The sequence below is a fragment of the Sparus aurata genome, chromosome 2, assembly GCF_900880675.1.
Source record: "Sparus aurata chromosome 2, fSpaAur1.1, whole genome shotgun sequence".
NCBI lineage: Eukaryota > Metazoa > Chordata > Actinopteri > Spariformes > Sparidae > Sparus > Sparus aurata.
The window spans coordinates 20,156,634-20,179,140 of NC_044188.1; the positions used below are offsets into that span (position 1 = coordinate 20,156,634).

Sequence of the window (22,507 nt, forward strand, 5' to 3'; positions counted from 1 at the left end):
TTGGGTTGGAGTTGGAAGATGGCAGACGTTTCCTGAGGTCACCGAACTCATTAGCTAATAATAATGATAGAGACCGTGATGATGAACAGATGCAACAACTGTTGGGAGACTGTCAGAGATGTCAATCAATCACAGTCTGTGCATGCTCTCACAGTGCAATCAAACAAAAATAATTGAAAACACCTGTGTAGGTGGACTTCAGGCGGTGATTTGTTTACCTTAAAAACTGATTTCATTTTAGTCTTATGTGAACATATTGCGCCAAAAAAAAAATCCTTAGAATGTAAAACAGCTGACACTTGAAGGATATTTTGAGGGCTTGAATGTCAACAAACATGTCACAGGCTCCTGTTACACTATGCAGTAGTGTGTTGTGAGTCCCTGCTGCTTCTTCCTGTGCACACTGGGCAGGCCTTATAAGGCAGAAGATCTGTGTTGGACCTTGAGACCTTTGTCCCGTGATAGACACACTGGAGTAGGGTGCAACATGTGGTTTATAATGAAAGCTGATAAGAAACTCCGAGACAGCGCACTATACGTAGCAGGAGAAGGGGAGCGTGCACGCGTGGCGGGAGTTGCGTGAAGGAGCGCAGCTTGAAACGTGAGATTTGAAATCTTTTCGCGACGAGACGACTTTCATTCCCAACGCGTGAAGTAGTGGTGGTGTTAGCGGAGGAGCCGGTATGAACCGAGGAGAGGAAGGAGGAGCAACGTGCGCGGCTCTGCTCCGCCTGACGCGTCTCTGACTGTTTTGGTGTCCATGTGGCGGTGAGAACACCGGCTGAGCGCTCTCTCTCTCTCTCTCTCTCTCTCTCTATCTCTCTCTCTCAGCCGTTATATCCTCGCGCACCCACAGCTCGAGTATCACTTACCGGGTCCCGACCAATCCCCGCGCGCTGTCAGAGCTCGAGAGGAGAGCAGACCGGAGAGAGGCGGACAGAAGAGGAGAGGAGAGAGGAGCACACACACATATATACACACACACACACACACACATACACATACACAACCGTCTATCACCTAGCTCTCCATCCATCGTCTATCCTCCGTCACCTCCTCCCAGCACGCGGGCACCCCTCCCCTCCAGGTCCTCCTGACTGCAGCTGTTTGGGTTAACCGGGGAGGCGCGAGGCAGGATGCGCGATGGGACAAGCGTGCGGACACGCGCTCCTCTGCCGAAGCCAGCCGCCGTCCTCCGAGATGTAAGTGTGTGTCTCATCATAACTACGCGTGTTGTGTGTCTGCGTGTGTGTGTGTGTGTGTGCGTGTGTGTTGAGCGGCCGTGCGGACACATGGCGCCGAGCGCTGAGCCAAAAACAGACTGTTGTAGTTTTAAGTGTGACCCTGCTGCTGGGTGTCCTCACCCCCCCTGCTGACAGGGGCAGCGAGGACCCCGTGTGAGCCGCGCAGGCAGCTGTCAGTATGAACTGGTGGGTTCAAACCCTGCAGCTCACCTCCATCACTCTGAAATCATCCCTGAGATGTTCTCACGCTGCCACTACAGAGAGTTTAGTGACCTCATTGTGCCTTTGGTATCTTCCTGGGCGTCATAACAGCACTGTGATGGGCTTCCATTCCTCGAATATCCCCATTTGGGACACATACAGCTGCTGTGAATGCCTTTCTCATTCGGTTCTTTCCATGACATTCGTTTATACTTCTGTGGTAGGTTTACTGTCCAGCATAACCCTAAAATGGTAATACTTTATAATATGGCTCCTTATAACATTTATAAGTTGCAGCTATGAGCTTCATTAATGATTGATACATAAATGTATAGTGCCTTATAGATCAAATTTAAACTGACTGAATCGGTAAGAACAACTTTTGGGTAGTGGCCAAATCTCTTTGATGGTTTAGACTGACTTTATACAGTAGAAGAGGTCTGCACAGAAACTGGACCAGGATCTATTTATTACCAATTTGACTACCAACATAGGCTACGACACCAGCTGTTCTGGCATCTTCTGGCTTTTAAGTTAAAAAGAAAATGCCGGCCCACCAATTTGGCAATATTTCAGGTTTAAAATGGGAGAAAATTGCGAGCCAAAGGATTTGAATGAGACCACACGGCATCTTTGTCGTGAGCAATTGTTAGCGAAACAGGACAACACCACACATTTGCATTCTTACGTCACCATCCATCACCCAGAGCTGTTTGCTTCCCTCGATATTTGGGCTGGAGAATATCAAGATATAAAAGTTTGGTTATCATCCAAGCCCATATCAACATTTGTGTTTACTGTTACCAATTACCAACCGATATATTGGTTAGCCGATATGTAGAGACGCTTGAGGTAATTTATAATAATTATGTTCCTATGGAAGTTTGTTAAACTCTATTGCAATGTCTTTTCCCCCAATATTATAAAAAAAGAATAGCCGTCTCACTCTACTTATTAAGGGTTTACAACTGTCTTATAAGACATTTGTGTGTGATTTACTGACCATTGATAAGGAGTGTCTTATCTTTAGAGTGTTACCCATTGGCCATTTTAAGTTTTTTCATAGATAAACTTGGGGGTAAATGCTCCTCCAATGTAGTTTTTTGCTTTGAAACTTACAAAATGCACCTTCATGGAGTTAAGACAAGGCTGTTTCTCAGCATCAAAGTTCATTCTGGACCCTGTGGCTGTTTTTCATGTTCATGAAACTTCAAATATGTGCTGTGGCTCAAGGGCATCTGATGTCATCACTATAACAGTTTAATGCAATAAAGCAGCGCAGTATTGCATCCTGTAAGTGATTATCACAAGCAAGGACATCTCAGGGAGGTGTTCATTAAACTCTGTGGTAATTATTTGGACCATTACTTGTAGTGGTGTTGTTCACTCCGTGTAAGTTTATCTTGACTTGTCTCAGCGACACCTGTCTGCATAGATATTGACTTTGAAATGTCAGGGTCAGACTCTGCGCTCAGCTAAATGTTAGTTAATAAAATGGAGCCCTCTTGATATTGACCCAGCTTTCTTCTGTTTGAAATTAAAGTTTGCCATGTAAACACACAACCAACCACCCAACCACACACACACGCCCACTCTCAAATTAAGTGACGCATATGCTTCTGATGGAGGCAGGTGATTGTGATCAAAACGTGTGGCTGATTCAACACCCTGCCCATACTGTACAGTATATATGGCGCGAGCTTCCCTCAGGACATGTCTTGATGTATACACTGGACAATAATATTGTGATGCCATTACACACTGGTTGCACATATTATTAGAGATATCTTCCTCATGTCAAGTTTATGCCCCTTTTTCTCTCAAAATTGCAGAAAATCCTCACCTAACGTGTCTGATTCTCTTTTTTTCATCCTTCATAATTGGTTTGAATTCAATAAGGGCAATCACTGGAGGATGATGGCTTTTATTCACCTCACTAGTGCTTTTCAGAAAAAAGATTTAAGCCTCCTACAGTTGGCATTTGTTGGCCAGTTCAGAAGAAAATATCCTGAGTTGTGGAGGAATAATGAATCTGCCAGGTGGACGTCAGTGATCTCTGACACGCAACTGGTTTCAGTCGCTGGTCTAACCTGCTTCCTTCAAGCTGGAGCTGGTTTGACTCAGAGATTCAGAATCAGTTAAGGTCACAAAGTGTGATGCTGTCACAAAATGGACCAGCGCAGATGTCATGTCTGAACCCAGTGGGATACGTCCTGCTTTTGTGTCTGAGCAGTGTGATCAAGGCTGGACATCCACAGCCTTATCGTGCTGGTTTTCTGGAGTCTTGGATCCCTGGTTTGAAGCTTTGAGAGCCTTTTATTCACCAGGAATATCGACCAACATCAACATTTTCAGCAATCACATATGTATTCTGTCAGAGCTTGGAACTCCCTTCAGTCTTAGTTTGCTGTGAGGGTTTTTAAAGCCTTTTCAAAAGGGGACGCTAATATACCATGCACTCTGTTCATCTGCTGTTACCATCATATAATCTGTATTTGGGTTTCTGTGTTCGTGTGCCAGTGGGTGTGCACGTGAACAGTCTTCAGCCTGAAAAATAGTGCAATTTACTGGATAGACGCCAGGAAGTCAGATCCCCCAGCCTCCTGCTGCACACACACACACACACACACACACACACACACACACACACACACACAAACACAATAACACACACAATCACACAGTCACACATAGAAATGCCCAGAAGTACACATCAGCAGCAGCAGCAGCAGCCGCAGAGTTGTAACCCGACTCCTGATATGTGAGCGTGTGTGTGTGTGTGTGTTGGGGGGGAGAGAGAGAAAGAGGGAGAAAGGATGCTGACGTTGCATTGTGTTATCATCAGTAATGGGCTCATCAATACTAAAATATTCAGAGAGAGTAAAGAGACAGCGACGAAAGGGGAAGCAAAGAGAGTCTATTGTGAGTTGTGCTGCATGCTTTTGCACGTGTTTATGTGTGTTTGTGTATCTACAGAATGTGTGTGCTTCATCAAATCAAGTGTTCAATTGGCCGATTTATCTGCATTTGGGCCCAAATGTCTAGAATTAACATGTACAGCCAGCGAAAAGTACGACATGCGTACGTTTAGTTTGGAAGTGAATAAATAGTATAGATAATAAATCATATAATTAGTTTATTACTAAGAAGATCAATAACTGTTTCACATCTAAATATAAATATATTAATATAGATCAAAATACATAAAATAATCTAAATAGAGCCTTGACAGATGATTCTGCCTAACAAAAAGTCTTGTCTTCCATGCGAAGTGTAAATTAAGTGTACAGTCACTTTTGTAATACCGAACTAAATGAATATCAGTTTGCTCTCTTCTATTAATATTCTGCATACGTATTATGAGGTGACTGGCAAAGCTGAATCATCATGTGTAAAAAAAACTAAATCTGTCTCCATAATAAAAAGTTAAAGGTCAGGAGTGTAATACCTTTTTTTTACACGTAATAAATAACCTGCTAATATCTAGCATTTGTCTTAAATGAGAATGGGTACAACTGCTGTCCACCCTAGCACCAAAATGACTGTGCGGTAGTCAAGGCTACTTAATGGCTCCAGCAACATTCGGCTGTGATGGTAACACAGCACCCACGCAAATTTTTACCCCATGTCAGGCGCAGTGCTGAGGGGCATTGAAGTTAAGACTGCTGCCTCATTAATGCTTTTAAATCCATCGTGAATGAGAGACTGAAGTTAGATATTAACATAACTGCCACTCTCAACAAGGATGAGAAAAAAGGGAGATTACCCGATCCATTAGTCTATTACCGTATATTATCGATTAAGACTGTTTCAAAACACGATTTAACATCTTCTGGTTGTAGTTTGATGAGGAATATTATGTGTTGCTGTCCAATCTTCCCTGTTTTTTGCACATAGTGACAAAAAAAACAGACAGGCAAACTCGTCTCCTGACAATAGGAAAGGAGTCAATTGCCTTCTCTAAGCGGTGCGACATCTCTCTATAAAAGCAAGGAATCTCTGTCTGTCTGTGTGTGTGTTCCTCAAATATCTCTGCGTATCAGGATCAGACTGACCTGAGACTTACAACATGGCTGCTGCGTAGTTTAAGGGTGTGCGATGTCGGATTTGTTTGGACTGCAATGATACCGTTAATAAATTATTTCATACTTCATACTGCTTTACCAATTCCACGAGCATTGTCAACCGTAGCCACCATAGCCACGTGAGCACCAGAGCCAATCACTGCACACCATAGCCATGTGCACACTAGAGCCAATCACTGCACACCATAGCCACGTGCGCACCAGAGCCAATCACTGCAGAGCCCGACTCCACGACAGTATAGCGGCGCACCGTCTGTCCGGGGGGGGGGGCGCGCGCGACCGCTCGTCAACGTCAGTCCGGGGGGGGGGCGACCGCTCGTCAACGTCAGTCCGGGGGGGGTGACACGGACGTACGGACAGCCGGTCATCAACTCCGTCAGCCGGGGGACGGACAGACGCTCATCGCCGTCAGCCGGGAGCTCCTAGCCGTCAACCGGGGGACGGCGGACGGACGGACGCTCGACACTGTCACGCGCGGAGTATAGCGGCGCTGACCGAGCGGTAGAGCGGCGCAGCGCCGCTGTTCCACCGTCTGGGGAGAACCCTGCACCATAAGAAAGAAGCGGATTTATACCTGCTTGAGCTGGACCGGGATTTTGCCGGCAGTTCGGTTCCGTTCTGTGCATCTCAACTGACTGTTGTGGATTAATGAGACTGAACGAGTCCGGACCGAGTCTGTTCCGGTCTTAGGAGACCCGGATACGCGACGACAACAAACTGGAATCGGAATCTGTGGATGTTCGTGCGTAGCTAGCTGCTAGCCCACCCACACGGCCCACCTCCTGAGTCGACGCACCGGACGCACTGGCACGTCCAAAACCGGACTTTTCGCGAACATTGCTGTCACGTTTGCTTTGTGTCTGGTGCAGGAAGAAACGGTAAAAACAGGCTTTTGTCACGAAAGTGTCCGCAAGCAGCAAGTTTGGTTGTTGAGGAAGAGGGAAATTTGTGTCAGGGATGCCGGCGGTGATACAGACAGCGACAGAGATGGCGAGTTTTGAGAGTTGAGAGATTTGTGACATATAGCGTGTTTGGAGTGTATAGTTAGTGTGTTATGTAGTGTTTAGTGTAGTGTGTTTAGTGTGTAGTGTAGTCGTTTTTTTGTGTTGTGAGTCAAAACAATGAGGAGACTGCTGAATGTGGAGCAGGCAGTGCAGCTCTTCATTTAGCTGAGGAGCCTGAGGCATTGCCTGCATTTAAATGTAAATAGTCACAGTAAAAAATCTAACTTTTTCCTACTTTGATTTTAAGTTATTTTGTGCTTTTAGGTCCATAGTGTTAATATAATATGTCAAAATGAAAAAAATACTGTACAGTCACACAGGTTGTGGTTGTGCTGAAAATAATGACACCAAACAAGGCAAGGTAAATAGTTTTTAAGGTGAAATATAATGGTATAATCAAAAGTAGTCAAAAACAGCCAATTATATCCCTGACGTCCCACCTTCAAACACAACCTCATTTGGCCATCCATGAAAAAGCTACGTAACCTCCCACTTTTCTATAGGAATACATGCTTCCTACGGGCAATGCACTAGTGTGTTTAAAAAAAGCCTGCGTATACGTGCTAATTTCTTATGTAAAAGTGGCGTAAGAGAAAAAAGAAATCAAGTATGGCTCGCAGTGAGTTTTTAGGCAACTTTAATTCACTTACCGAGCTTATGGTCACAGCACCATTAATGGTCCAATGGCAGGTTTGTGATAAAGAAGATGCTTTGCAGAACTTTGATAATACATGAAGCAGTTTTAATAAATTGACTTTGGGATTCAGGGTTTGGTGAGATACATAACTGGTGAAGTGTTTTGTGCCTGATTGCAAAGATGTAGCCTTCTTGATTTGCTACAGCCCTAATCGGCCATTTCAAACTGAAGAAGAAACTCTATTTCTCTGTAACCAAGATAAAACAAATTACAACCACACAGTATAATATAATCCTACAGTAACATCATACAATTATCTAGGAGACTCTCCTGGATTTAAGAGGTTGTCATTGAAAGATAACCCCAAACGCTAATACATGGTGAGAGCACTGCTTCCCAACCCTGCTCTGCTCCCTTTGCTACTGCTCTTCAGTTTACCATCCACTTGAGAATGAAAGAGAACCAGATGAAAGACAACCACTGAGATGGGTGAGAAAAAGGTCACCTGAGTCACACACACATACACATGCATCTTATTTTCATGCATACCTCAGCCAACAAATAAACACACACTTCAGATTTCAGAGCATGTTGAGGTGTGCTAACAGTATCTGTCAGCGAGAGAGAGACGAAGCCCATTGTGTGCTCAATGTTGCTCAATGTTGCTGCTGTCCAATGTAAAATTTCATGCACATACTTTAGAGCTGTCACAGATACGACTTTCCTCAATATGTTAATTTAACTTTTAACACAAACATTTATAGACTTACAAATAAGGGACAGGTGAAATAGATAAGTATCTCAGTTTCAAAGATGAAATCAAAGAAAACTTGACTTTTTCTCCCATTCTAGCAGATGCACATGTCAATGAGGTTTCATGAGCAGCAGTTAAAATCATATTTCCTTTGGTGGGGTTCTGATGGAAGGTCACACACAGGATAATGGAAACGACTCTTTTGTATTCAATGGAAATCAAGGCAGTGCAAATGAGTGGCACTATATGGAAACTGTAGCTACACCACTGCACCAAACTGATTTAACTCAACCCACTCAATGCATGCCATAGCAAGGCCTGTACCTTACTACTGTGTGTGTGTGTGTGCGTGTGTGTGTGTGTGTGTGTGTGTGTGTGTGTGTGTGTATAAGCCTGAGGGAAGGAGATGGATGCACCAATTAAGTGATGCCAACATGCTGTTTAACATTAATGTTAAACAGAGTATAATCTATGTAATAAGATGTAATATAACTGTCAAAGTGGAAATCCATTTGTTCATTAGTTTGGTTCTCCTTGACTTGGCATGTAATCTTCCAGTGATTTCCTGTTTTATCCAAATTGATGCACTACACTAATAGCTATTTACTGTAAAATAGAACAATAAAGCAAATACTGTGCCCCCTAATTGAGATATAAATGGAACCAGTGTGGAGTGAAGGAGAGGATGTATATACAGATGTGTTATGTTTCAAACTTCAGTTTATCCAGCTGTTCAAATTTAGAATTTAGCGAGGGAAAATTAACATTGTTTTTTTTTTTTTTTCATGCGCTTGTGTTGACTGATTTTTTTAGTCCCGAGCTTCTGAATCAACATCATGCACAATCTGTCCAGATGAGAAGGAGGATCAAGTAGAAATGGGACCAAAACTTGAGATCTGCAGCCTTTTGCATCAGCTGTGTGTTAAAATTTAGCCTTCTTAACATAAATTGTTACTAAATTGTTTTTTACACGTTACTAGAAATAAAAGCAGCTGCATCAACCCCAGGGTTGGTGTAAAATGTCAGAATTATACTCACTAATGGTAAAACAGCCACACAAAACATGCTATTCTGCAGCACAGTAATCCAGTAAAGGGCCTAAATTGTTGATCTTTCAATATCAATCTAGCTTGCTATGATGTGATCCGGTGCCAAGTGGCTCATGCCAGCCAGAAAGCTAATGAGGATTGGAACTCTGTCTTTATACATGATTAGCCACTTGCCTTAATTATGACCTTCTGTCCAAACTAGTTTGGTTAAGCCCCAGGTACTCATGGTGTAATCAAGTAGCTGATTTAGTTGCAAATGAACTGTGAACTATTAGTCACTTAGCCTGTAGTAGACTTTACGTCATAATTTAGGAGGGCAAATACACATAGTTGTACAACCTAGTGCTGATAGTTGGCATGAAGCGTAGGTGCCACTGGAAGTCTTTTACTGTGAAGCAGCTGCAGGCATACTGTATGTTGTACAGATAGATAGATTCAAGATGAACTTTTCCCCCAGCAAGGTAGGTTGTTCTGGTTGGAGACATTCAGACATAAGGTTTCCAACAGACAGGTTGCCAGGGCCGGCCACCCAGGAGTGGGGAGTCAGGGTTTGAGAAGCAGCTTGTCATTAAAATGAGAATAGCTGGTCCACCTTAAAGGTCAGTCCACCTTAAGTAAGGCTGGGTCAAAGTTGTCGCTAACTCCTTCACTTTAACCAGCAGTACACAAGCAAGACACATGAACCTGGCTTGGGTCTTTAGGAGCTGTAGCTAACACACTTAACTGCTAAGTTCACTGCTATAACATCAGTGCCATCTTCATACTCATCATCACATGCACGTTCTCGTTCTCTCGCTGTCTTGACCCCACCACATGCTAAATTTTTTTAAAAACTCCCAAATGCTCAGGTCTGGCACGGAGTCAGTGTCGGTCTGACAGTCCGTCAGTCTTAATACTTTCTACTGGTAAAAACCCTGAGAGGGGTTTTAGCTGGTGGACTTGTTTGCATCATTGCAGGAGAATAGTGATGATCATTACAAACTGTGGCAGTGCGTAGTGGATTTGAAAACAATATTAATCGACAACCCTAAGGTTCTGTTCATGAATCACACCCTTTTTTCACCTGCAGACCTATCCTGCAGTTTTCGGACAGTTTATTACATTTAATTCGCACATGAACCACTGCAGAATATAACTAGTCAACAGTATATTTGCTTCTACATAAAATGTTATAATGTCACACCCATTATTGTTCCAGCCAATAGCATTGCTCTTCTTTTCCTTATTATTTCACCTTAAAGGAGAACTTCGGTCGATTTAAACATGCAGCTTCATTGCTCAAGCTACCCTTGACTTGCCAGTACCGAAGACGCGAACAAATTTGGTCCAGCCATTACAGAGCTCCTTGAACGGAGACTTAGCATTGAACGCTAACAGCATGGGGTCAGAACTTTACACTGTGTTTTAAGCGTCTTAACATGCTCCACATCTCACACCAAAAGTTATGCAACAACAGCAGACACCTTAGCACACCGCACTGTAGCGTGTATGACTCAAACTGAATAAAAAAGTAGTTAAAACAGTGTGTTTGTGCAAGGAGCCACTTACCTGTTTGTTGACATCCGTGTCTTCCGGTAGCTAGACCAAACTAGTCAATACGTCGAGCCTGCACTTACTCCCTCACTGGCGGAGACGGAAACGTAATCCAGCATTTTCGTGTTTATGTTCATAATGTACATGTCCATGTTACAACCTGTCATGAGCCATGAGCCTTACAATAGCCTGTTAAGCCTGTTAAGTGCACACTCGATGGATATGCTAGTTTGGTCTAGCTACCGGAACACGCAGATGTCAACAAACAGGTAAGTAGCTGCTTGCACAAACACACTATTTTAACTACTTTTTTATTCATTTTGAGTCATACACGCTACAGTGCTGTGTGCTAAGGTGTCTGCTGATGTTGCATAACTTTTGGTGTGAGATGTGGAGCATGTTAAGACGCTTAAAACACAGTGTAAAGTTCTGACCCCATGCAGTTAGCGTTCAATGCTACATCTCCGTTCACTTTGCTCTGTAATGGCTGGACCAAATTTGTTCGCGTCTTCGGTACTGGCAAGTCAAGGGTAGCTTGAGCAATGAAGCTGCATGTTTAAATCGACCGAAGATCTCCTTTAATGCTCTGCGTTTCGTCTATCATGTTTGGGTAAAAAAAAGGCGGGAGGGTGTGCGTTTAATTTTTCTAGAAACTGTGTAAGATCTTTTTTGGTATCTCTGCTGTTTCTATTGTGGGTTCTGCACAAGAAGAGAAAACCTGGCCAGCTGGTCAGTTGTTATGACTGTTTCGCACACCTTATTAGGATGCGTTTTTTTAAAGACAGAGGCTGGAGTTACAGTTAGGATGATCTGAAGGGTTCATATGTTTCAGGTCTAAAATTAAAACCACAGCAGGTTAAGTGTTGGAAGAAGGTTTGGATTAACTAGTGTTTTTTATGGTTATGGTAAGAATTCAGCTCCAGGGAACAAACAGCAGTCAATACAATGTCGTCACAAGTGTGTGTGTGTATGCATGTGTGTGCATGTGTGTGCATGTGAGAGCCTGGAGGTGTCATGGGGAAATGGGCCTGACAGCTCCCATGGTTCCCAGCTTTAGCTCCAGCAGCTCCTGTCAGCCTTTTTATCTCTATGGACTGTTGCCACAGACAGGTGTTTCTGTGTGTGTGCAGACATGTGGGTCTCAGAGTGTGTATGTGTCAGTGTATAGAAGTAAAAAGCCTCTGTGTGTGTGTGTGTGTGTGTGTGTGTGTATGCCTGTGTTGCTGTCACTAATCCAATGGGCAGCCAGGAACTAGTGTGTGAGGATTTCTGAAGGTTTTTTTGTCAAAAGCTACAACTGGCATTCAGTGTGTGTGTGTGTGTGTGTGTGTGTGTGTGTGTGTGTGTGTGTGTGTGTGTGTGTGTGTGTTAATGTGTGCACTCCCAGAAGACACTAAGGTGGGAGGTGAGGCAGCTGTGTTTGGGACACAGAGCTTGGTTTAATTAGAAAACAGTATCAAGTAGCTCCGAGTGTGTGGTGACACCCTAATTGATAGGCGGTAGAGGTGCGCTGTGTGTGTGTGTGTGTGTGTGTGTGTACCCTTCCCTATAGCCTGAGGGGTAAATAACTTTGAATAAATGTGTCGTAATCTGCCAGAGAGAGGTAGCATACAGCAAATTAGGTTTGACATCCGGTTTAAGGTTTGTTGTTCTGCTGTGACACTAATGCATCGACTTCTTTAGTTTGAAGGTTGTTTCAATTTCTTTGTGAACAGCTTCATCTATTTTAGTTTGTGTATGTGTGGGTTTAATCAAGTGTTTGTTTGTGTCATGTGTGTCTTCTTTAGACAGATGGAAGTTGCAGGGGTCACAGACACAACATCATAGTTGTCTGCTCTGAATGACCATTTTGGTTGATTTTGCTTTCAATAAGCTGACACCCCTTAATTCACCATTAATTTATTAGGGAATAAAATACGATATGATGTTAAATACAAGAGGTGCTTTCCATTTAATCCGTCCCTCAATTAACTCAATGAGCTCCAGCACCCAGCGTGGTTGTCTGACATGTGCTGGACGTCAGGCTCTGATTGAGGGTCATGCTAGTTTTGCATTGTTTCAGAAGCTGTGAATTTAATATTGTTCATGAGAGCTGTCAAGCAGTTGCTTGTCAGAGCTAACATTAGCTTGTCTTAGCTGTCTTGACTTTTAGCTCGTCATTCTTCTACTCAGAGTTCTTTACCACATATTAAGTCACAGTAGTTTTTGATGTCACAATGTACGCAGACTCGAGGTAATGGGTTTGAATCCCTCATCATCTACCACAGTGATTGTCATCATATATCCTCACCAACTGCTGAGCAAACCTTCTTGCCCCGGCGAGCAGTGACTTGATCTTTGGCTGCGAGCCATCCTCGGACATGGCAGCAGGGTGTTTCTCCTTCTTCAGTGTCTGTATGCAAATTTACTATAGATATGTAACCAGTCAAATATTATTTTTGCAGGTTAATTATTGACATCCTTTATGTATATTTTTTTATATAATACTTACAACAGCGTGTGTTCAGAACATTCAGAAAATTAAAGGTACAGCATGTGGAAATCTCCAAAAATGAGCTCTAAATTCAAAATTGGCCGAGCTGTTGGCTTTAGGTCATTGCCACAAGACACTTTTGTAGGTCTTGGTGCGGGTGAAAGTAGTCCCAGGACCATGTCTCAGGCAGCGTTAGTGAGCAAGTTACTGAGCATGTTTAGGCCCTCAAATAAACAATTAAAGAAAGAAAAGGTTAGAGGTCCTCACACTGTTTTGGTTCTCAGGCAAGACCGGACTCACTGACTTGAGTCACAGTGCCTATCAGAATGCACGAATGCTATAAGCTGCGTAGCGTCATGTGCGTGTTGTAAAGGCAAGAAATGCTTCACCCAGGCCCACCATCAAAGAGAAAAAACTAGGGAAATTCTTCCTCTTAGTCTTGCGTGCTGATCATAGTTGTGATCAAAAGTTTTGGGTGGCCCCAAAAGATTTACCAGTTTTGAATTGGGTCGAGTCATACTTAACTTTATGAATGGCTGCCCTACTGGATGTGAGATTATCCATGCATCTAATCTCTCATAAATGTTTTGCTCTTACAAAAATAGTATTAGTGAGACTAAATCCTCGAGCAGCACGCTGTATGTGAAATAAAAGTGACTGTTTGAAGTAACTGCTGACAAGAAGAGGGGGAGAAAAATGACACAAGATGACTGAAGTGAATTATTTATGAATCTGAAAATTCAGACACAGAAATCCCTTTCACACAGCGCCAAAATTTGCAAGCTCACACCGTAGAGAGGAGAGATTACTTACACTCACATCCTGTTTTCTGTTTTTGTGTTCATTTTGTGCAGGTTAAGACACTGAAAATGTCCTGTGGTCAGTGAGTCCCATGAATCCGTAGAGCTCAACTGATCTTATTTTGTTGTCCTATTTTCACTGCTGTGGGCGATGTTATTATCTTTTTTAATGGTTCTTATAGCAGATGGATATTACTGATATTCATCTTGTGATGCTGTTGAAAATCCACAGCTGTTGTTCCTGCTGATTTTGCAGATGTTTTAGCAGCTGCAGATGTGTTTGTGTGTGTCATTGTTTTGCTGCTATGGATTTTTCCTCTTGTTGACCAAAGATATATAGATGTTGTTACAATAGTTATTATTATTATTATTGTTGTTGCGACTGTTACTCTCTGCATTGTTGTGCAGTCGGTCTCTACAGCTGAGCAGCAGAATGTGTTCCTATGCTCCGCTTCCCCTCTTCCTGACTGCAGGGCTTTTTCTTATTGATCGGCTCTATTGATTGACTCAAACAGAGATAAAGCCACTGACAGGCTGTAAGTGTCGCATTTGGGACGTTCAGGGGTTTTGTGATGCTTGTAGTAAATGAAATGTCTTGTTCAACAGCATATGAACACAGACTGTCGAAACACACAAGCACTGCGCATGCATAAGCAGACACACACACGCACGCACGCACACACACATGCGCGCACATGCTCATACACGCTACAGCTCATATGCTGTTATAATTTTCACAAAAGGCTGATTGTATTCCTGTCTGCACACTGTATCCAGTGTTTTGACATGAATCCCATTAGGAGCACCCAGAAGCCATTTTTATGCCGATTGCCAACTGGAAACGTGGTTATGATTACTCTGATCATGTGGGCGATAAACTATTGACTGTGTATCTATCTGTCCTCACTGTCTTTATGTGGCCCTGTACTTGTTTGTTATTATTTCCGACAGACTCTATGTTCCCTATTATCACCTCATCTGTGTGTTATTGTCTCCATCACCTTTTCTTATGTCCTCACCTCTCTGTCCTGACTCTCCGCTTCTCCACCCTCGAAATCCCACCCGCCAGACAGACATAGAGAGGGGGACAGGTGTGACAAAGAGAGGAAGAAGCTGTTGAGATGGCTTGATGAATCATGATGGGCAGGTGTTTCATCCAAGGAGTAGTCCTGGTTGCCTGGCAACTAATGGTGTCAAAGGTTACCCTACAAGAGGGATATTATATTCTATTAGTGCTAGATGTAGTGTGCCCCTCTTTTGATCTGCAGGTATAGTTGTCTTTTCTTCATCATACACGCATGTACAAGACATCTGTACATGTGAGTGTGTTTGTGACTGAGGCTGGATACATTATGGAAAGGCACGATGTATGATCAAATGTAAAGAATTAAAATTAGACTAACCCCTTGTATACCGAAGTTTTAATGGTTTTTGAGTTCCTAAACCCTTCATACTGTTACCAGCCCTCCAGTCTAATGGTTGCATGTACTGCTCCTCACCTGCTGATTTTCATTCGCACCATTTAATACAGACTAATTTTCACTGGGTTCACCAGGTGACTGCAGCCATCGACAGCTCGAATAGAAACCCAGCAGGATGACTGTGCCACCCCTACTGCTTTTATAGCTGGGACTGGATGTGGCAGGTACATTGGAGAGGAGAACCATTACTGGCAAAAATCAGTATGCAGCCATTTTTGTAACACTTGTAACTTAATGACATGAAACACTTGATGTTCAACAAAGGATACAGTTATACCGCACAGTATTCAGAATACTTATTTAAGTGAGTGCATTAAACAGATTAATTCACTAAATTAAACAATCACTTGTTTCTTGTTCACATGTCAGAAAACAGAGAAGAAATGGCTACTGTGATGTCCCAGAGCCCACTGTGACTTCCTCAAATTGCTCCAAAACCCAAGGATACTCAAGTTAAACAGTGATAATATGAAACCAAAAAGGAACAAATTGATTTAAGATGCTGGGACCCAACCATGTGTTTGCTTAAAAATGACTTTCTTAAAATATTTGCTGAAAATGTTTCTTCAATTGTTTGCAGTGTAAAAGTTCTTAAAGGAGATCAGTGTTTCCCCTACCATTGTACAACAAAAAAAATCAATATGCCAAAAATAAGCCACCTATCAATTCATTCATAAATCAATAATCATTTACATTAGGAGTGCCTCTGTGCAGCGCAACGCGAGTCAACCTGCTTCGTTGCCTAGTAACGATGCGAGTACCGCTGCTGAGAGCGCGGGCATATATTCTGGGATGTTTAAGTTGTTAGCAAACCAACTATGGCGCCGCCGAAGAAATGAAAAAATATCGCGGGTGACAGACAACTTAATATAAAGAAATTTTTCTGCCAGACTCCGGAGCCAAGGAAAATAGTTGAAGGGAGAGTGAACAGAGGCAACTCCAGAAAAAAATGACAGGTGCAGGTGAGACGGAAGAAAGGGGGGCAGATTGCAGTGGAGAGGGGGGCTGCTCGAGGACCGTGACTGCTCCTGACACCGGTCCGACTGCCAACCCCTGTCCGACGGGTGACCGCGGGCCCGGTCCGACTGGTAACGTTGACCCAGCAAAAAAAAATACAGCTAAGCACAGAACATCTGGCTGGGATCCCTAATGGCTTAATAACCATAACTACAGCCTTTGGTTGTACCTAACTCCCCATGGTTAGTTTACAATTTGTTGTTTAGCTTATATTTTTGTTCTGATTGAGGAGCTTCTCTCTCCCTTTTTTTTTTTTGGTAAACAATAAAACCCAGAAAAATCAAGTGCAGCAGAGAATGATGCACACTGTGTGGTTGAAGTGCCAATGTAGCATGTTCCATTTGTACTGTATGCAATAAATGCACCTTAATAAGTCACTCTCTCCTTGTGATCTTAAATACACTCTGGTTGAACAAAAATTTGAATGCAAATATAATAATTGCAGACTGCTTGCTGTGCCACCTGACTTAATCCAACTGCACCAATACACCATCCCACGCGTCTCGTCTGTTTAGGGTTTTTTTGGTGGGTACCACCGGGCCTGAAAAGAATTCTAGGGGAAACACTGCAGATGGACCAAATGGATGTGTAAATACATTTACTATTTCTATTACAGCTACTACTACTACTACTACTAATATTTTGATTCATTGTTTATCTTTCCAGTGCTGGTGCACAATTAGAAGTAATTGCACAACTAACAAGCAGCTAATTTGCATCTGGTGGCCCTGGGCAGGTAAACAGCAGGACAGCAAAAACACTACACGCAACAGCACAGTATTCAAGGCCAACAGTGTAATATAGAATTGGTATGTTAGATACAATAACAAGGCAGTCCTGTATATTATTGTAATATTAGCTTTTGTTTTGCATTTTTTGTTAGCACTTTTCAAAACAAGTGCTTTACAACTGGGTTCAGACTCCAAATACAGCTGGTGGAACCATGGGCCAAGAGATAAAAGAAGTCAAACAAAACAAAATAAAATGAAGATTTAGAGGATAAAAGAGCTTGAAACCTAAGACAGTCATCAAGTTCTCAAAATGAGAAAGATTGAAAATAGATCATTAAAAATCCTGTTGCATTAAAATAGCTTTAAGGAGAGACTTAAGAGAAGAAACAGACACAGCAGACCTAAGCTCCTAGAAGCAGGGACACCCACTGCCTGACAAAACATCCTGGCCACTAAAAGATCCCTGGTGAAGGATCACAGAGACCTGTGGCACAAATAGAGTTAACATATAAACAACCAAACCAGAAATGATGTAATCCCTGAATTATAAGCGTCTTTAAATCTGTCACAAACTTTACCGTCAACCATTGTAGCTTCTGTTTGAGGGGAGCCTGGCAGCTGTTACTTGAACAAGATGAGTAAATACGGAATTGCCGTAATCAAGATTGAAAGATAAGCGTGTTGTGTGGCGGCCGGTGCAGGGCAGGTTAAGTGTTCTGTGCTGACATTATTGAGTTTACGTATAGAACCATATGTTTTCTGCGTAGCAAAGTACCTCTTGACTGATTCAACTTTATGATCAAAAGGGAGCATGCAGGTATAAAAGGATATTGGGCCCAGTATTGATCCCTGAGGAACACCACATGTAAAGTGACTGCAAGAGGAAGACTCTTTTTCAAAGTGCTAACAAAATGCAACCCTTTAAACATAAACCTGAACAAACAGAACATATAAACAGGTAAACATGATGGAAATGATCAGATAGAAACGTGTTGTGTTCTGTTTCTATTAAACAGAAGTGGAGTACGAACATTTAGAGAATATTTTTAGGTGGGAAACAGCATGTACTGTAGGTATGTTTGAGCTGAGTTGATGAGCTGCAGACAGATCCACTGAGCAGGGATCTTACAGTCTGCACAGGAATGAGAGACCAAAGACGTCCAGGAGTCCTCTCAGAGAAAACTGTCAGTATTAAAAACACTGGATGGACATTATGTAAACTCTAAACCAGCTCTGTATACCACACTGTCACAAAGTGCTCTTGAGGTCAGTCATTTCCTCAACAAGGTCCAAGTACAGATGAGCAGAAATGTTAAGTGCTTGTGCCAGAGGCTTTTAAAATGCACAGCAGAGGAGTATAAATCAAGTCACGTTAAATTGAACTGTTGCAGAGGCAGAGTGCTTTTACTTAAAGCAGAGGATTTGTAAAAGTATAAACTTCTGTACATACAGTACATGTACAGTCATCTTCAGCAGCAGGGACTCAACACAAAATTCTTCTTCTTAAGAAACGGCTGCATACAGATGCCAAAGATACAGTAAATGGATGATAACAATAGGCCTGTGTTATTTTTCTTTATTATAATCTTTATTTAAAAAAATATATATTTTAGAACTTTTTTATGAGGAAAACCTGTCCAACCATTTACACATGTGACAGCATTTAACACCTGGGTATGTTGTGATAATAGTGTTGGCTGACGGTCATCGACTTCTGGGCTCTGTACCGTTGTAACGTCACAATTTCATCAGAGAACACAATAAATTGAGTTGCTGTAAGGTGAGATGTTGGTGTTTGCGACGTGCAGGAGAGGAAATTAAAAGGAGTTTGTTGCTGCTGTTTTCTTATGAAACCTCCACAGTTAGGAGAGCCCAAGATGCTCGGTTTCACTGGTGGCAGCTGTGTTTCTATTCTGCACGCCCTTGTTTGTTTACTTAGCTTAGCTTCCTCAGTATTGCCAACCAACTAACTTTGTTTCAAGCTTCTGAGGCTGAACACGACAAAGTTACTGATAATGTGGAGAGGAGACAAAGACCCTTTTAAACCTGGGTGCAGGGATAATTGTCGGACGCTTGCCAAATAGAGATGTGAGAGTTGATCTGACTCCCTTCGCTGGTGACCGGATCCAGTTTTCTATGCTGTCTGTCTCAGGTTGCTGTCAGTGGCTACAGAAGTGAGCTATGATTTGCGTGACATCTTATGCTAATTCGTTAGACATCGCTCGACCCTGGGTGATACATAATTTTAATGGTTCACTGAAAGATCTGTTTGAGTTCAATAATGACAATCTCGGACATAAATTGCTCCCAGAGCTGTATTTACTTGCTTGGGGGAGCCCAGAACAGAAATGAGCTTCTGGGCTTCTAATGACCTAACTTCATCCCACCATCTGTCAGTTTTATTAACTGCAATCAGTCAATTATTTTCAGAATGGATTTCTTTCGACTCACTTAGACATTTTCAGTGAAGGGCCATTAAAATAGTTTACAATGTGTTATTTTTATCTGCTATTTAATTGTCAATGTTTCATTATAAACAAACTATTGAATGTTCTGTTAAAAAAGGTTCCAAGTTATAGTTCTTAGAACGAATGAAAATTGGAAACCGCAGGTCAGAATCTTTAGGGTGTAAATGTGAGTCTTTCTCTCAGAGAGCGCCTTGGTTTCTTTGACCTATTGTGTCACATTTTAGTACACATGCATGTAACACAGTGGTGGAGAGACCATAAACTGCTCCCAGACAAACTCACAAAGGTTGTCCTTGACCCATGCGTGTTTTTCAGCGGGAACACACACTGCCCTGGGCCGCATATGTGTGGTAAAGAATAAAAAAACACACACACACACACAAACAGACAAGTCACATAACTTGAGTGTTTGAAAGTCTTGTAGAAGTGGTGTGAGGCAGTCTGGCAGGACGAGTAGAGCTCATTAGCATTCAGACAGTGTTCTCTCAAGTCTGATTGGCTGTTAAAGCAGCAGCGCCATGATATGCTAATTACATGCAAAGGAGCCACCCCACCGACAATTTCTGTCTCCGAAACTCTTATAAGCTCTAAACGATAATACACGGAGACAGACACCGGTAAACACACACACACACACACACACACACACACACACACACATTCATACTCACACAGATGGACGCAAACACTGTTCTGCAGTGTAGTTTTTAATTAGAGTTTATGCTCATTTTGCAGCCCTGCTGTTAACAGAAAAAAAAGCCTTATGTGTTTCTGTGTGTGTGTGTGTTTGTATGTGTGTTTGTGTGTGTGTGTGAATATGTCTGTCTGGCAGGTTCTTTTCCATTATACATACATCTATCGGTGTGACTCTCCCCAATGTCTGTGGCATCAATAACCTCAACTGGTCGCACCTGTCCCTTCATGCCTTCAGACCACACACACACACACACACACACACACACACACACACACACACACGCACACACACACACACACACACACACAGATTTGTAACTGCCCGGAGGCGCCTTTTCTTCTCTGTCTCTCTCTTTCTAGCTCCTGTTCAGCTTTGTTTCCTTATTTTAAAAAAAAAAATCCTCTTTAAGACAAGTCAAGCAAAAAATTAACAATTTTTACAGCCAGCAGGGCGTCTTGCAGGGATATATGCGCTGTTTTTATACATGTGTGTATTTATGCATGTCTGCACTGTACGGTAAAAGTACACCCATGTGCACAGAGCTGCACCTGAGCACATTGCATAGGGCCCTATGAAATCCGTTTTATTTTTTCCCAAATTCCGTTTAATTTTTTCCCAAATTCCGTTTTTTCCGTTTTAATTTTTGGGAATTCCGTTTTTTCCATTTTAATTTTTGGGAATCCTGATTTACTCTTATTATACTACTAAAAACAGTGTGTTTTCAATGTAAATAACTCAAATGTACACAAATTAAATAGAAATTACCTTAAATTAATTGAGGGGACAAACATATTTCCTCAATACTGTACCGTACAGTACAGTAAACTGCATCAAAAATATTTTGACTTCATCATGTCTTCATACAGTAGTATATTTTGTGTTTTTATGGGTTTCATTGAATAAAAACATGGTCAGCTCTCAGGCAGATCCAGAAAAGCCTCCCAGCCCAGGCAGAGTCAGCTAAGAGGGCTGTGGCTAACGGGGCTAGCTAGCTAACAGCAGCTACTGTTAGCAGCAGTTAACAGTCACTCTGGTATTATATACAAATTATATGAATCGGACAGTGGCTAACTCTGACGCATTACACCTTTAATTATGATTTCTCAGGTCTGCTTCTTTGCAAAACAACAGTTCACCTGACACATACAAGTCGTTCGGGAACTGCTCGGCTCTGTACTGAGGGGTAAATGTCAAGTTTCTCAGCTTTTTCGCCGACGAAGACGGAGCTGTGGGCAGCCACTTCGCCATGCTTGCAATGTTTTGACCGGAGAGCTCAGTCTGTGACGAGGGGGGCGGCCGCGACTTGTTGTGCCACCCAGATTTGGTTCCCCAGACAAAAGTTCCTCTTCCACACGAGAACAACATTTCAGGGAAATTATGTCAAATTCCGCGATATTCCGTGTTAAAAAGTAGATTCCGTTTTAATCGGCCAATTCCGCGATTCCGTCCGCAATTCCGTGATCGCGGGAATCATAGGGCCCTAATTGCAAAACATATGAAAGGAGTCTGTGTTTTTGTTGTTGTGTTTTGTTATTAAGGGGGATGCTGCATGCCTCCAGACGTGTGCTTCCACTTCTAGTTTGTTGTTTCTCCACACGGAGCACACAGGTGCACATGTGTGTCACAGTTTTGCTGATGTCTCCAGGTGCAGCCTCCTTCTCAACATCAAAGTCAATATGGACAGATTTTTTATGTATGTTTGATAGCCATAACCTGTGTGTTTCTCGGGAGAGCAGCGAGAGTTTAAGTCTTTGATGGGCCCAGTGCACCTTTTTTAAGTCTTCTTTCTTTGAGAAGCTTCCTCATGGTGAAGTAGATTGATATCTAAGAGTGAGGCACACTTGCTTTCATCTCCTTTGTCTTTTTCCATGTCCCTTAAAACAGCGTTTGCCTTAAATCTTTTTTTTTTTCTTCATCACTCTGTTTATCCATTCTGCCTCTTGACTGTCTGCCTCTTTCATCCTTGCCTTTTTCGATAAGGATGAGAGGTCGCGTGTGTCGTCCCTCGTCTGCTTTTCTGGCGAGATTGCATCGGGACAGCGCTCGCCTGGTTCCTAACTAGGCAGTCTTGGAAGCGACTTTGATGTCACCAACAATTTGAAGTCAGTAATGAGGAGGTGGATTTATTTCTGATTGGAGCCAGCCTTGCTTGAATCACAGCTCTGCCTCATGTTTGCTTATGGTGTTTGTGTTGTTTTGACTTCTCATTTTCATGATCTGACTGATGTGATGGGTTGATTTTCTGGGCTGGAGTGGGAGTATGAAACAAGGAAGTTGCTTCGATAAAATCTCCTACTCTGCTTGGAAACAACAACAGCTGCACCAGATGTTGA

The 22,507-nt window shown here is 42.5% G+C and overlaps 1 protein-coding gene across 1 annotated transcript in view; it reads left to right on the forward strand.

The window, feature by feature from the left end:
- Positions 1-699: 699 nt before the first annotated feature.
- The window catches only part of pde2a (phosphodiesterase 2A), a 168,092-nt gene continuing 146,284 nt past the window's right edge, over positions 700-22,507 (forward strand). Inside the window, exon 1 of the mRNA XM_030393820.1 lies at positions 700-1,202. Within this exon, the coding sequence (XP_030249680.1) occupies positions 1,144-1,202 (59 nt within the window). The 5' untranslated portion in view covers positions 700-1,143. The remainder of the gene's footprint in view (positions 1,203-22,507) is intronic.